The following is a 15789-nucleotide window of genomic DNA, read 5'->3' on the forward strand; positions in this document are numbered from 1 at the left end:
TACATAATATATACATATTATGTATATATGCCTTTCACTGCTTCTAAGAACTCTTTAATTGTATGTTCTTTTTCACTCTTTTAGGGTCTAGAACAAAAGCCTCCACTGCTGACACTAAGGCTGGATTAATGTGGTTGTCTTTCACCATATTCTGGTCAGTTTTTCAATGAACCACACAAGGTAAACAAAGAAATTAAGCCAGCTGAGTAGTTCTTTTTTACAAAATATTTATTAATTAATTAATTTATTTATTTATTATGTATACAGTGCTCTGCCTGCATGTACACCTGCATGCCAGAAGAGGGCATCAGATCACATTGTAGATGGTTGTGTGGGGCAGTGGTGGCACACGCCTTTGATCCCAGCACTCAGGAAGCAGAGGGAGGTGGATTGCTGTGAGTTTGAGGGCAGCCTGGTCTACAAAGTGAGTCCAGGACAGCCAAGGCTACACAGAGAAACCCTGTGTCAAAAAAACCAAAATAAATAAATACATTATAGATGGTTATGAGGCACCACGTGGGTGCTAGGAATTGAACTCAGGTCCTCTTGAAGAGCAGTCAGTCCTCTTAACCGCTGAGCCATTTCTCCTGCTCCCAGCTGAAAAGTTCAAAGTCAATGTTGGAATGTGGATAGGGAAGGCGAGACAGACGTACGTATGTACAGACAGACATTTCAAATGGGAAAGAGAGCTGTCATCAGAACTGGACTAGAAGCTAACCAGCTTTGTTCTGATAAAGAGTTTGTCTATTTTCTTATTTGTCTCCTGGGGTGTAGTAGCTTGGATGAGATGTCCCCTGTAATCCTGGACAGTTAAATGCCGCGTCTCCAGTGGGTGGCGCTGTTTGCAGAGGCTTAGGAAGTGTGGCCTTGCTCCAAGAGTACACTACAGGAGGTGAGCGCTGAGAGCTTAAAATTTACGTTAATTCAAGATTGTTCTCTCTGTTTCCTGCTTAACTTCCTACGCAAGTCACCATGCCTGTTGCCAGCTGCCTCCGTTTCATCACCACAGACTTTTTTTTTTAATGTTCATTGGTGTTTGACTGCATGCATGTCTGTGTGAGGATGTCATGTCCCCTGGAACTGGAGTCACATACATGTGTGAGCTGCCATGTGGGTGCTGGCTATTGAACCCAGATCCTCTGGAAGAGCAGCCAGTGCTCTCAACCGCTGAGCCATCTCTCCAGTCTCTCATCATCATGGACTTTACTCCTCTGAAACAGTAAACCCAAATAAACTTTCTTCTCCAAATCCCCTTGCTCATGGTGTTTTATAAAAGCAATTTAAAAATGAACTAATACATGAGGCATGGGCAGCAGAGCGAAGTGGCACACACCTGTAATCCCAGCACTCAGGAGGCAAAAGCAGGTGGATCACTGTGAGTTCAGGGCCAGCCTGGTGAGTCCAAGACACCCAAGGCTACACAGAGAAACCCTGTCTAGAAAAAACAAAAATAAAAAAATAAGTAAATTCATTGTGTCAGTATGCCTGCTTATTTTGAGACGGGATCTCATGTGTTCCTGGCTGACTTAAAATGTACTGTGATCTTGAGCTTCGGGTCCCTCTGCATCTACCTCCCGAGTGCTGAGTCCCTCCATAGGCTTCTAACCAGTGCAGGGGAGTCAAAGGCAGGGTTCTGTGTGTACTCTACCAGTGGAGCTGCATTATCATCATTTTGTTGTTATTGTTGTTGTTTTGGTTTCCTTATGGCAGGGTTTCTCTGTGTAGCCCTGGCTGTCCTAGACTCACTTTCTAGATCAGGCTGGCCTCGAACTCACAGTGATCCACCTGCCTCTGCCTCCCGAGTGCTGGGATTAAAGGCATGTGCCACCACGTCTGGGGCTTCTGGTACTCTTGTACCATTGGCACTTTGTATAGAAGTGTTCTGCAAACTGTAGGATAATTACCATCCCTGTACTCCACCCGCACCAAATCCTTGACACTATGACTCCTGAAAAGAACCCGAACATCTCTCAGTGCCCACCAGAGGGCGCTCATTGCTGTGTCGTACATATTTGCTAAGAGGCACACTTTCTGATACGTGGTAGGACTTACTACAGAGATCAGGGTTTGAGAATCTGTGGTTAAACTCCCTTATCACATATGGGATCAAGAGCATTATTGCTTCTGGGTGAGGGTGCAAGCCAAGAACAGACAACTGCATTGCTCAGAGAAATGTTACACTTAGAGCTAGCAAAATGGCTCAGTGGACAAATGCTGATGACTGGATTTCAATACTTGGGACCCACAGAGTGAAAGGAGAGAAAGAACTCCTGTACTTTGTTTCTGACCCCCACGCTTGTACATTGACATAGTCTACCCCACAAGTAAAGAAATGAATAAATAAGTGTTTAAAAATGTTAATAGCCAGGTGCGGTGGCTCATGTCTATAATCCCAGAACTCTGGGAGGCAGAAGCAGGCTATCTCTGTGAGTTTGAGGTTAGCCCAGTCTACAAAGTGATTCCAAGACAGCCAAGGCTACACAGAGAAACCCTGTCTCAAAAACCAAAACCTACCAAATGAATATGTTAAGCCTGGCAGTAGTGGGATACACCTTTAATCCCAGCACTTGGGAGACAGAGGCAGGCTGATCTTTGTGAGTTCAAGGCCAGCCTGGTCAACAAAGCAAGTTCCAGGACAGCCAGGGCTACACAGAGAAACCCTGTCTTGAAAATTAACAACAGCCAGGTGTGGTGGCACACACATTTAATCCCAGCACTCAGGAGGCAGAGGCAGGAGCATCACTGTGAGTTCGAGATCAGCCTGGTCTACAAAGAGAGTCTAGGAGAGCTAGGGCTGCACAGAGAAACCCTGTCTTGAAAACAAAACAAAACAAAACAAAAACAAAAACAAAAAAAAAGAAAGAAAGAAAAAGAGAATTAACAACAACAAAAATTAAACTCAAAGATGCAACTGAAAGCTTTTTTTTAAAAAAAAAAAAATAAGGACCGCATTTGTTTTTATTTTGTTTTGAAAGAGGTAATGGAGAGGGTCTTGTTTTGTGCAGGCTGGCAGTTAGAGCATTCATGGTTATCAAAAAAGGAAATAAAGGTCCAACCTGCTGCAAAGAGGAAGAAGAGAATCCAAGGTCACGTGCTTAGAATTTAGGGGCCCAAGAAAGGGTGGTACCCCTGCCTACTGTCCAGTCAACTGAAAGGACAGCAGGTTCCACCGGAGACAACTGAGGAAAGTGACTAGGACAATCTCCTGCCCTGCCGGACGTTTCATTCCAAGGTTTCCTGGATCTGACCAAGTGACACCAAAGTAATGGAAAGACAGGCAGCAGATGGGAGGGGCCAAAGACCAGAAGAGACCAGCAGACCGAGGCAGCCCTGGGGAGCAGGGACAGGGGCTGACCTCCAAAGTCCGAAGGGAGGTGCCCGCCAGTCCACTGTTTCCTACAGTGACAATAAACCAGCAGCCGTCCCTCCTTGGTTGAGCCCATGACATTTTCAGGAGGTGCCCAGCGGCTCTCTGTAGGCTGTTCGGCATGTACAGAGTTAATTATTTGAGTAGTTTGGAGGTCCATGTGTTGACAAACAAGTGCCCATTGTTTGGGTTTTGTTTGTTTGTTTGTGGGCAGGGTCTCTCTATAGACCTGGCTGTCCTGAAACTTCTTGGAGACCAGGTCGGCCTTGAACTGAAAGACTCCCCCTCCCTCTCCCTCCCGTCCCCTCCTTTCCCCTCCCTCCCCCTGCCCCCTCTATGTGGGTGGGTGTGTGCTCCAATGAGAAGGAGAGCTCTGTAGTGTATGTTAAGAAAGGAGCTCCAGGGGCTGGAGAGATGGCTCAGCGGTTAAGAGCACTGATTGCTCTTCCAGAGGTCATGAGTTCAATTCCCAGAAACCACATGGTGGCTCACAACCATCTATGATGTGATCTGATACTCTTCTGGCCTGCAAGTGTACATGCAGGCAGAGCTCTGTATACATAATAATAAATAAATAATTTAAAAAAAAAAAAAAAGAAAGAAAGAAAGAAAGAAGCTCCAGGTCCTGGTGCACACCTTTAATCCCAGCACTTGGGAGGCAGAGGCAGGCAGATCGGATCACTGTGAGTTCGAGGCCAGCCCGGTCTACAAAGCGAGTTCAGGACAACCAAGGCCACACAGAGAAAAGGCCCTGTTTGGAAAAATGGGGGGTGGAGGTGGGGGAGAAGTTCCACCTTAGCCTTGACAGAATATTTAGTAACAAATGATTTTCTTTTTATTTGTACTCTTATTCATATAGGTGTTTGTTTGAATTTAGATGTCATTAACAGTCAGGTTTTTAATGTGATAAATATGCACATCTTTGGAGATCAACTAAATTCTGGTAAGAATCTTTTTTTTTTTTTTTTTTTTTTTTTTTACGAGAGTGATTAGGTTGGGGGAGGAGGCGTGGCTATGTGGTCCAGGTGGTCTTAATCTCCTAAATTTTAGATATTCATTTTTTAGGTTGGTTATTTCCACTTTCCTCTTCTGTTCCACCCTGGTCTTGTTCTGAAAGAACACCAAAGCAGCTGAAAAACTCGAGAGCACCAGGACATGGCACACACAGGAGAATCTTGAGCTGTCTGGTGTCTGGTCTTTTTTCAGTTAATTCTGTTGAATTTACAAACAGGCAATGTGGCTGCATTCTAACACACTTCTACCTTCGCAACCGAAGTCCTATAAATGTCAGGCTCCTGTTATCAATGTGTGGGTATTTCACCTCCTTGCCTTATGTCAAATCTAAGTGGATGGATGAAACACAGTCTTGGGCTGCAGATGAGGATGATCTGGTTTGTTGTGTTCCTGAACCCTTCGGCTGTTCACATTGGTCACTAGATTTGGGCAAAAACAAACAAACGCACAAACAAAACAAAAACAAAACACGAGACCGACAGCCCTGTTTGCCAGGTGGTTTGAGCAGCTTTGCAGTTCGTTCCCCTCGTTGGTAGCTTTGTATTCTGCTTGTTTAACTTCTTTAGAAAACATGAGCTGGTAGTTCAGGAAATGTCTGTGCTTTCAGGAACAAAGAAGACAGTAGGGCATTGGCTGCAAACGCCTTTAATCCCAGCGCTTGGGAGGCAGGGGCAGGCAGGGGCAGGCAGATTGCTGTGAGTTCAAGGCCAGGAAAACCAGGGCTGCACAGAGAAACCCTGTCTCGAAAAACCCAAAAATAAGTAAATGGATAGATAGATAGATACATACATACATACATACATACATAAAAACAATAACAACAAAAACCAAAGAAGATTTTTTTCCACTCAGATTGCTTTTTAAGAGAGGTTGAGATAGGTGTCTTCCCAAGTTTCTTAGCCTCAAGCAATCCTCTTGCTCCAGCCCCCGAAGTAACTAGGGGGACAAGCATACCCCCCATTCTAGCTTCTTCTCTCTCCTCCTCCTCCTTCTTCTTCTGGGCTGGTGGGGGTTTTGAGACAGGCTTTCTCTGTGTTAGCCTTGGCTGTCCTCAAACTCACTTTGTAGACAAGGCTGGCCTCGAACTCACAGATCCTCCTCCCTCTGCCTCCCAACTGCTGGGATTAAAGGTGTGCGCCACCACTGCCTGGCTGTGACAAGCCCTTTCTATCTTGCTCTTGCAAGCATGTTAGAACTGATAAGAAGCTCCTGGGAAACTCCAAAATACGGCTCAGCCCAGCCTCCTGACCTGGCAAAGACTAAAGGACCTAAACCCCTGACAGCACATGAGGAATCTTCTTCCTATTTGCAAAGTATGATGTGTAAGAATGATCGTCAAGCAGGTGTCAAGCAGGTGTGGTGGCGCACACCTTTAATCCCAGCACTTGGAGGCAGAGGCAGGGGGATCACTGTGAGTTCAAGGCCAGCCTGGTCTACAAAGTGAGCCTAGGACAGCCAGGGCTACACAGAGAAACCCTGTCTTGAAAAACCAACCAATCAAACAAACAAACAAAGCAATCTAGCTATAACATAATTTTTTAGTTTCCTACTGTTACACATTTAGACTATTTCCAATTTTTGTTTGTTTTGAATTTTAAGTGATTTATTTTATTGTCATCATCGTCATTATCATTATCATCATCATTGAGACAAGGGCCCTGACTGGCCTGGAACTGCTATGTCAAGAGCAGGTTAGGGCTAGAGAGATGGCTCAGTGGTTAAGAGCACTTGATTGCTCTTCCAGAGGTCCTGAGTTCAATTCCCAGCAAGCACATGGTGGCTCATAACCATCTGCAATAGGATCTGATCAACTTTTCTGGTGTTCATGAAGACAGACAGAGTACTCATACATAAAATGCATGAATAAATAAATCTTTTTTTTTTTTTTAAAGAGTACAGCCAAGTACAGAGATAACAGAGAGTGTAAGTGGAGTGTAGCCACGTGTGGAGATCACAGAGCATAAACTATGACACCATTAAGTCACAGTAAAATACAAGGTTAGCTTTGACCCTCTGGCAGGTCTGTTAGTATCAGTTATGAATAACTCTTTCTAGGAAGCAGAGTTGAAAAATGTTGAACTTAACTTCACCTTATGAACAAAGATGGGTAGAAAATGGCTTCAGCTGTGTAACAAAGAGCAGGCCTCAACACTGGCGAACCAGCTGGGCATGGTGGCTCACACCTTTAATCCCAACACTCGGGAGGCAGAGGCAGGCGGATTGCTGTGAGTTCGAGGCCAGCCTGGTCTACACAGAGAAACCCTGTCTCAGGGGAAAAAAAAAAACAAAACAACAACAATAACAACAAAAAACACTGGTGAACCACCTGATGTGGGTGCTGGCAATCAACTTAGGTCCTGTGTGAGAGCAGCAATTGCTCATAATTGCTGGCCCATCTCTCCAGCCCCTTGTTTTGGAATCTTTGAGACGGGGTTTCCTGTAGCTCAGGCTGGCCTGACCTTGCTATATAGGTGAGGTTGGCATTAAAATCCTGACCCTACATCTACCCCTGGAGTGCTGGGATTGGAGGCATGTGACACTGTGTGTGGCCTTCGTGCTGTTCTTGGAAGCGTGCGGTGTTCTCATTGGTTCTTGGAAGGGTGGACATACAGAGGTGAGTCACTCATTCTTGGTTATGTTTCCGGTCATCCCTGTCCACGAACTCTGTTCACTGTCCACCTGTCTCAAATGCTACTGGACAAGTTGGAAATTCAGACTAGGGGCCTAGCCAACTCATCCAAGCTTATTTTATTTATGTTTATATGTATGAGTGTTTGCCTACATATATGTCTGTTACACCAACACATGTATGCAGTGCCCCTTGGGGTTCAGAGGAGGGAGTTGGATGCCCTGGGTCAGGAGTTACAGGAGGCTGTGAGCCACCACGTGGGCCCTGAGGCTCAAACTTTGTTCCTCTGGAAGAGCAGCCAGTGTTTTTTAACTGCTAAGCCATCTCTCCAGCCCCCAAATCTTTTGGTTATGACCATTATGGTGACATTTCGTTTAAAAATGAAAACTCTACAGGGGAATGATAAAAAAATACTAGGAATGTCCCCCTGGATGGGGAGGCCTGGTGGCACTCAGAAGAAGAATAGCAGGCTGCCAAGAAGAGACTTGACACCCTATGAGCATATTCAGGGGGAGGAGGTCCCCTCAGTCACAGTCATAGGGGAGGGGAATGAGAGGAAAATGGGAGGGAGGGAGAAATGGGAGGATACAAGGGATGGGATAACCATTGAGATGTAATATGAATAAATTAATAAAATTTATGTTAAAAAACAAAAAAGAATACTAGGAATAAAGCAGCCGAACTCTAGGCAGAAGGGAAGGACGATCTGGCTGCTTAGAGTGAGTGATCATGGTGAGTGACAGCTGGGTCCTGGTTTCTGTGTCATACCCATAGGTCCCGAGGGGCTCCTCTCACAATACAGATAGAATATCGCTCCGTTTTGCTATGTTTATAGCAAGATAACCAATTGAAAATGCCTTAAGTTTTCCCTGAAGTATACTATTTCCCTAAAGTATATCTATTGATATACTTCAGTTGCAAGGTAAAAGCCACAGATTTTGAGGCCAGGCATGGGGTGCACGCCTTTAATCTCAGCACTCAGGAGGCAGTGACAGGTGGATCTCTGTCACAAAACAAAAAACAAACAAAGACATAGATTCTGGTCACTAAAGCAGAAAGACCGTTTTTATTCAGTTTGTGAGGGGCTAAGGAAGCTTTTGGAGCGGAGCCTGCCTGGAGGAGGCAGCCCGGGAAGAAGCAGGTCTTTCTTTTTCTTGTCTTTTCTTTTCTTTCTTCTTTTTTTAAAATTAATTTATTTTTATTTTATGTGCATTGTATGTCTACAGGTGTCAGATTTTGGAGTTACAGACAGTTGTGAGCTGCCATGTGGGTGCTGGAAATTGAACCAGGGTCCTCTGGAAGAACAGTCAGTGCTCCCAACCACTCCAGCCCATCTTATCTTTCTTTCTTTTTTTTTTTTTTTTTTTTTGGTTTTTCGAGACAGGGTGTCTCTGTGTAGCCTTGACTATCCTGGACTCGCTTTGTAGACCACGCTAGCCTCGATCTCACAGTGATCCACCTGTCTCTGCCTCCCGAGTGCTGGGATTGAAGGCGTTTGCCACCACCGCCCGGCTAGGGCTTTCTTTTTCAACACGCTTGGCTGGAGTACACGAACTTTGCCTCTCTGCCAGGCTTGTATTAGGTTCAGAAGTCAAAGTCTTGGGAATGCAGGGCTGGTTCGCTCAGGTTAGGTCACACTCCCAGAGCCTGGCTGTGGCACAACTCAGAGCAAGACTCACAGCAAAAGAGTCTCCAGAGAGCTATTTAGATCTCCAGCTGGAGGCGGGCACGGTGTCTGAGAAAATAGATACCGGGTGGAAACCAGGTTGCTGTTGGGAAGTGGAAATGCGTGGAGCGCACAGCAAATGCCAGCATCCCCCGCTGAGAGCAAGGAGTGGGAATTCCATTGGATCCTTGTGAGTGTTGGTGGGTGCAGGTTGGTTTAGGGCTTTTCAAATGTTAGGTGGTGGCAGCCACCTCCTTCTGTCTTTCCTCCCTTTTCTGCCTCCTCTTCCCTCATGTGTTTCTCCTCTTAAGTATACACACTAAAAACACTGTTCCACTGGACAAAGTGCAGATCTGAAGTTAATCCTCCTTCGCGTGACCGAAGGCCGAGAGTACAAGTGCTTATTCTTTTTCTGCTTTCTGTTTCCCGGAAGTGCCAAGTGGCTCTCAGAACATGCCTTCAATTGCTGGAGGTTGACTTCCAGGGTGTGGTAATTTGCCCATTTGAAGGTCACGCTACGGAAACCTCTCTAGGTCATACCAGCGACACTTTGGGTGCTGGGGAACGCATTCTTTGCAGACGCCTTCTTTTTCCTTTCTGACGAGCATATGCATATAACCTTAGTTATATGCCCATTGTTAGAAATCCCTGCTGTTAGTAATATCTGGACAAACAAACTCCAAGGTCACCTCTTAGGCTAGTTCATTCCTGTGTCACAGAAAAGAGGGCAGCATTCGCCTGGGGCAGGGGGGTGTCTGTGGGCATCGGAGGAATGGTTGCTGATTTATTATTCAGACAGTTTTATGACGTGCCTAGCGAGTGCCCTCTCCTACCTTCCTAGTCTTTCTCAAAGCCCGGCATGGGTGGAGGAGCCATACCTATTCTAATGACAGGGGCCTCCGCCTGGGGAGGGAAGGTGCTAGTGTGTGCGCCTTGACCTACATCTCCTTCTGCCAGGTTCTTGTATATTCAAATTTGAACAGGTCAGGAGTACCAGATTTTTTTTTTCAGAGGATATGAATTTAAGTGTGGGTGGGGTGAGAAAGTCTGGCTCCCTTCACCCAGCTTGTTTCTCCACCCCACCCATCAGCTTCCTTAGGAGCGGTCACTTTTTAAGCCAGGCTGCCAGGCTACCAGGCTGGTAGAGCAAGCAGCAGTGTGCTGTTTACCCATGGGGCAGCTTGTTCCTCCTGGTTCAAGTGTACCAGATGGTACTTCCAACCAGCTAGGGACTTTGCGGTGCTATGGTGCTTTGCCTGCTTCATGTCCTTAGTATGTGCTGGCTTCATTGTTTTCAGGGTCCCAAGCTCTCTGAAGCTGTGATGTCTGGGAGTTGTGGAAAAAGCACTCTAGATTGCTAGAAACAATCAGGGCAGCTTGAAACCCACGCTCCACTTCTTCTGGAAAGCAACAAGCCTGATGCAAAGCACATGGGCTGTGCCGCCCCCTTGTGCCACTTGCTCTTGAGTCCCTCCTCAGCCTACAGTGCTCCAGCCACAAGGCCCTTTCCAAAGCTGACTCCTCCGTGTGAGTGTTTGTCTCCACGTAACATCTGCAATTCGGCCGCTAACTGCAATCCTACAGGCCTCCTGAGGCTGACCGATCTGTCACATAATCACTGATGTCTCTGCATAGCACAAAGTCCCCTCCGTAGCACCATATTCAGTCTCTCAGCTCTACTCGGAGTTTCACTTAACATTTGCTCAGTTTATTTATTTATTTATTTTTTAAAAAAATTTTTAATTCGAGACAGGGTTTCTCTGTGTAGCCCTGATTGTCCCGGGACTTGCTCTGGAGACCAGGCTGGCGTCAAACTCAGGAGATCTGCCTGCCTCTGCCTCCTGAGTCCCGGGATCAAAGCGTATGCCACCACCATCTGGCTTTCACTTACACTTATACTCGAGGTTGCTTGACTGCTCTTTTTTGTATGTTGAAGGTTATTGGCCCATGAAGGTGGGAGCCATGCTTGCTTGGCTCACTGTTGCCATTGAGAACTCACACAGTGTCTCTCAAGTCCTAGGTCGTCAGGCACTTCTGGCAGCAAGAACAGCAGGGCTGCATGTTTCATGGTGCAGCCTCTGCAATCCTGGAGGTCCAGAGACTGGGGAACAGTGCCTTGAAATAACACTTAGCCCAGCATTATGCTTTCAGCACAGTCTTTCTCAAGCTGAGGTCACAAACTCTAATTAGTATTTGGTGAAGAAATACAGATGTAATGAGGATTGCTAACAGTAGTTATGTGTAGGGAGGAGAGGTGGGGGGGGTCCCTCAATCTCCCCTCACTATACTTTTCTTTATGTTTATAAGATAAACGTAACAAAGTGTACCACCTCTAATGATTTGTAGGTATGCAGTTCAGCGCAGTTAAGTATATTTACATCCTGTGCAAGCATCACCTTTTTATTGAATGGTGATAATAATTCAGTGCTGCACACGTTGGGGGGGGTTAACCTGTCCTCTGGCCACATAATGGCTCCAGAGTGTCGGCTGTCAACACTGTCTCAGGGCCTGAGGTTTTCAGTGCTGCGCTCCACTGATTTACCCAGAAGCCACTTTGGCATTTTCTTCATTGCTGTTGTCCGTCTTGTGAGAAGCCGCCTCAGGTAGATTGACCGATACCCAGCAATCACACCTTCATCTCTTCCTGCTCTATCGCTTCTTTTTGGCATGGTTGTCGCTTAAGTACGTCACTCAAAAAAAAGTGTCAGCCTGTGTTAGAGACTGTTGTTTTTATTCAATATTTATCTTCCCTTACCTTTCTGTGGCCATCTAACTGATAAAGCCACATTTTTTTCCCCATTGCAGCAAAATATGTTGTCTATATGACTAAGTTCTGGCCAAAGACATAAAAAGGAAAAACCTTTTTTATGATATGCACAGGAATGCTGAGAAGCTGGCCCGGGGTGGCTGGGGCTGAGGTCCTTTGGTCTTTTCACCTTTTTCCCTCCGGAGGCTTTTTGGGAGCCATGTTACACTGTAAGGTCGTATAAGGTGGAACAACACTTCCCAAGGCATCATGGCATCCTGTTAAGGCTGTTGTCTTCTGGACTAGAGAGGGAAGGATAGGGGGACCTTTCCCGGCTGCCTTACAGAGAAATTCTTTTGGCTAAAACCATTCTTCATTTGGATTTTCTGCTAGTTTATCTGAGTCTAGTTCCGACTCCCAGCCTGAAACCCTGTGTGCAGTCCAGGAGCACTTGCATTTGGCTTTACGGTGGCAGCAGTTCTGGGCCTCAACCTGGGATACGCAGTCTGTACTGGAATCAGCACAGAGGTAAGGGCTCCGTCCTAGTTAACCTCTCTCACCCCGGCTGGAACCTGAGCAGGTTGAGTCTGTAACTAACCAGGCACCCAGCAAAGCCTAGCAACTCTGTTCTAGATCGTGTCATTGTCCTCACATGCTGCAATCTTCTCAGATGCCTCTGAGTCACAGTCATGTTCTGACGCTGGCCCTGTCCTCTCCAGGTACCACCGCTCTCACTGGCACACTGCTTTCAGTAAGTAACATTTCCATCCACCTATCCTGACAATTTTGCCGGGAACTTGGGTTTTTTTTTTTTTTTAAAGATTTATTTATTGTATATGAGTGCTTTATCTGCAGAAGAGGGCATCAGATAACATTATAGATGGTTGTGAGCCACCATGTGGTTGCTGGGAACTGAACTCAGGACCTTTGGAAGAGCAGGCAGTGCCCTTAACCACTGAGCCATTTCTCCAGCCCAGAGCTTGGGTTCTTTTTTGACACTTTCCTCACTTCCAATGTCCAGACAATTCTCAAGTCCCAGAAACTCCCTGTAAGACCTAGCTGTGTCTTCAGTGTCACCTTGGAGAGCTCGGTTATGCCATTTCTTTTCTAATGGCTTTCCTACAGGACTCTCCTCCTCCACACAGCTAAGAGAGACATCTCAATCAAGCCAGACCATACTCCTACCACGCCTTTACGGCTTGTACTAGCGTGGAGATGAGACCGCCAATGCTAACACAGCCTAGGAGGCTCTTTATATCAGGGCCCTGTCCACACTTCTCCACAACTGTGAATGCACTCCCTGTCTCTGGGGGGTTTTTCTGTTCTGGGCATGCCATATGAATGGATGATATCACATGTGGCCTTTGTCACTGCCCTCTTGGCATCATGAGTTCAGAGTTCATTGTTCTGCAGGGCATGTTGTCCTGCCTTCTTTCTCATGGTAGCTTAATTTGCACTGTGCTTACTTTCTCAACTACGGGTGGTTATTGGGTTGACTCATTTTAGGGTGTTATAGAGAATGCTGCTATGAACATTCATGCACAAGCATGCTGTGGGTGCATGTTTTTATTCTTTATTTACCTTCTCTTGGAAGTATCTATGTCCAACATATAATATATATGTATAAATATATAAATATACATATATATTTATATATTTATGTTGGATTCTTTGTGGAAGCCTCCACAACCTCTCTTTTGGAGGGTATTCTCAGTTTATTTTTAAAAAAGTATTTCTCGTGTCTCTGTGTGTGTGTGTGTGTGTGTGAGAATGCGTGCGTGTGTATACGAGTGCATATAGGCATGCGTGTGAATGAAGGTCAGAGGACAACTTTCCGGAGTGGTTTTTCTTTCCACTCCCATGGGTCCTGGGCATTGAACTCAGGTCATCTGGCTTGGAGGCAGGCATTATTTCTACTGAGCAATCTACCTGGCTGTCTTGGTCATGGTTCTACTGCTGTGACACCCATTTGATCGGGGGGTGGGTGGGGGTGGGTGGGGTGGGGGTGGGTGGGGGTGGGGGTGTTTACAGTTTCAGAGGGTCAGTCCAGGTCCATGTCAGAGGGTTATCATGGTGGCAGGCAAGCATGGTGCCAGAGCAGTAGATGGACAGCTCACATCTTACTTCACAAGCATGGGGCAGAAAAAGAGAGACTGGGACAGGTTTGGAATTTTGAAACCTCAAAGCCCACCTCCTGCCGTAAGCCACGCCTCCTAATCCCTCCCAAACAGTTCCACACTGGAAATCAAGCATTCAACTGTATGAGCCTCTGGGGGGGGGTGTCATTCTCATTCAAGGCAATTCACTGCCCTTGCTTCGCTTGTGAGGCAGGATCTTGCTATGAAGCCCTGCCTGGCCTCTCACCAGGCTGTCCAGGTTGGCCTTAAACACTCAATCCTCTTGCCTCAGCTTATGGGATTCTGGGATTATGGAGGCTCAGGCACTATGTCTGGCTGTGGTGCTACAGTGTTTGGCTTTAATTCAATCTCCAGTTTTTCCTCCCCTTTGCCTTTCTCTCCCTCCAGTGTAGACTCCCTTGCTGAGTAGGGAGTTCAGTAGGAAGTGAACCTTTCAAAGTGCCTAGAAGTTATTTGGAAAGGCTTTTGAACCCAGAGGATGGATACTGAAACAATGTTTACCTCTGGGTTAGGCACGCAAATGGTGCCATTTCTAACAGGAGCACTTACAGATTTAGTTAGCTGTTCCCAGGGGGTTAGCTTACAGCTTTCAGGCCAAACAGTCTCTTAATTACTGCACTCAGTCTGAACCTTTTAAAGAATCACTTTTAAGTTTCCCGGTGGTACTACAACCATCATTAAGCCTTTACATGTAAACATGTGTTGTGAGTTTGCATGCCATGTGTGCACATTGTAATTGCTTTATAAACTGTTGGTTGATGAAAGTGTCTCCCAAGTGTATGATCTGCTGTACACATGGGGGAGGTACTGAGTTCTGCTTTAGAACGCATGGAATAGGAAAGGATTTCTGTGGGCGCCCGGACACGAATTCACACTTGTCTTTGCCGCCTCCCTTCCATCAGGTGAAAAAAAAACCACTTAAAGTCTGGCATCTACTTAAGGCGGCGGCCTATTTTTAGAATAAAGGTCGCCTCCTCTACCCGTGTAAATTTAATCTGTGGAACAGGACAGAAACAGGGTCAACGCGCTTTAGCTACACGCTCCCTTGCCCTAAGTCATTCGGCACAGAGAGGATGAACAATGTTCTAGAAGCTGCCAAGATAACACCGAGGTGGAGATGTTGAGCGCTCGGGCGCAGGCGGCGGGTGGGATGAGGAGAGCGAGCGCCCGGCGTGCGAGCCCTTGCACCGCGAGGCGCCCTCCCTGGGTACACAGATAAGTGAGTCAATCATTTCCGCCCGCCCGCCCGCCCGCCAGTCCGTCCTGACTTAAGACGTCTGACCGCGGGGACCGAGGCCTGCTATTAAGACTCCTTCCCGTTAGGTCCAGAGCCCACTTCGAGGATCCGCTTGAGTCACCTGGATCGGGCGAGCCGAGACCAGGGAGGCGCAGGCGCCCGAGGGTGGAGGGCACAGACTACGTTCTCCACGGCGGCCGCCTTGGAAGGAAGAGGAGGGGCAACAGCGCGTGGAGAAGAGAAGGAAGAGGCGTCCGGGGAAGGGCAGGGAGGAGAGCCGAAGGCGCTGGGGAGGGAGAGCAGGGGCGTGGGGGCGGGGGCGGGGCGGGCGCGCCCGGGGCGGGGCGGGGCGGCGGGCTCTGCAGCTGCTGGGGGCTGCCGGGATTGGGGATCCGCGCCGCGGTGCAGTCGCCTGGCTCGCTGGGCTCGGCGGGACATGAGCGAACTGCTGTCGCCGCGCGCTCAGCCCAGCTAGCCGCCCGCCCGCCCGCCCGCCTCCTCGGAGCCCCGCACCTTGCCGCCGCCTCCTCGGAGCCCCGCACCTTGCCGCCGCCTCCTCGGAGCCCCGCACCTTGCCGCCGCCTCCTCGGAGCCCCGCACCTTGCCGCCGCCTCGGAGCCCAAGCTCGGCCTGCGCCCGTGCGCTCCGCCGCAGTCATGGGGCTGCAGCCCCTGGAGTTCAGCGACTGCTACCTCGACAGCCCGTGGTTCCGGGAGAGGATCCGCGCGCACGAAGCGGAGCTCGAGAGGACCAACAAGTTCATCAAAGAGCTCATCAAGGACGGCAAGAACCTTATCGCTGCCACCAAAAGTAAGCGGGGCCCTCTCGCGTTCGGGCTGCGGCGTGGCGGGGGAGGCGGGGAGGAGCGTCTTCCCGGCCCGTGTGGGATGGCTCTGTGCCCCTAGACCGGAGTAATTGGAGATTCCTTAGGGGGAGAAGCTCCAGGACATTCCTCTCCTTAGGCGCTTCGGGCGCGTCCTCCTTCCCGCCCC

General features: G+C 47.9%; 1 protein-coding gene across 3 annotated transcripts in view; it reads left to right on the forward strand.

The window, feature by feature from the left end:
- Window positions 1-15453: 15453 nt before the first annotated feature.
- Window positions 15454-15789, forward strand: part of LOC311583972 (rho GTPase-activating protein 10-like) — a gene marked incomplete at its 5' end in the record, with an annotated part of 55348 nt that continues 55012 nt past the window's right edge. The window contains one exon of one of the 3 annotated variants that reach the window (XM_084803399.1): window positions 15454-15607. In XM_084803399.1, coding sequence (XP_084659525.1) covers window positions 15454-15607 — 154 coding nt within the window. The remainder of the gene's footprint in view (window positions 15608-15789) is intronic. The other 2 variants (XR_014774732.1, XR_014774733.1) reach the window with 2 other exon arrangements.

This window comes from Acomys minous (assembly GCF_964271855.1).
Source record: "Acomys minous genome assembly, contig: SUPER_14_unloc_2, whole genome shotgun sequence".
Taxonomy (NCBI): domain Eukaryota; kingdom Metazoa; phylum Chordata; class Mammalia; order Rodentia; family Muridae; genus Acomys; species Acomys minous.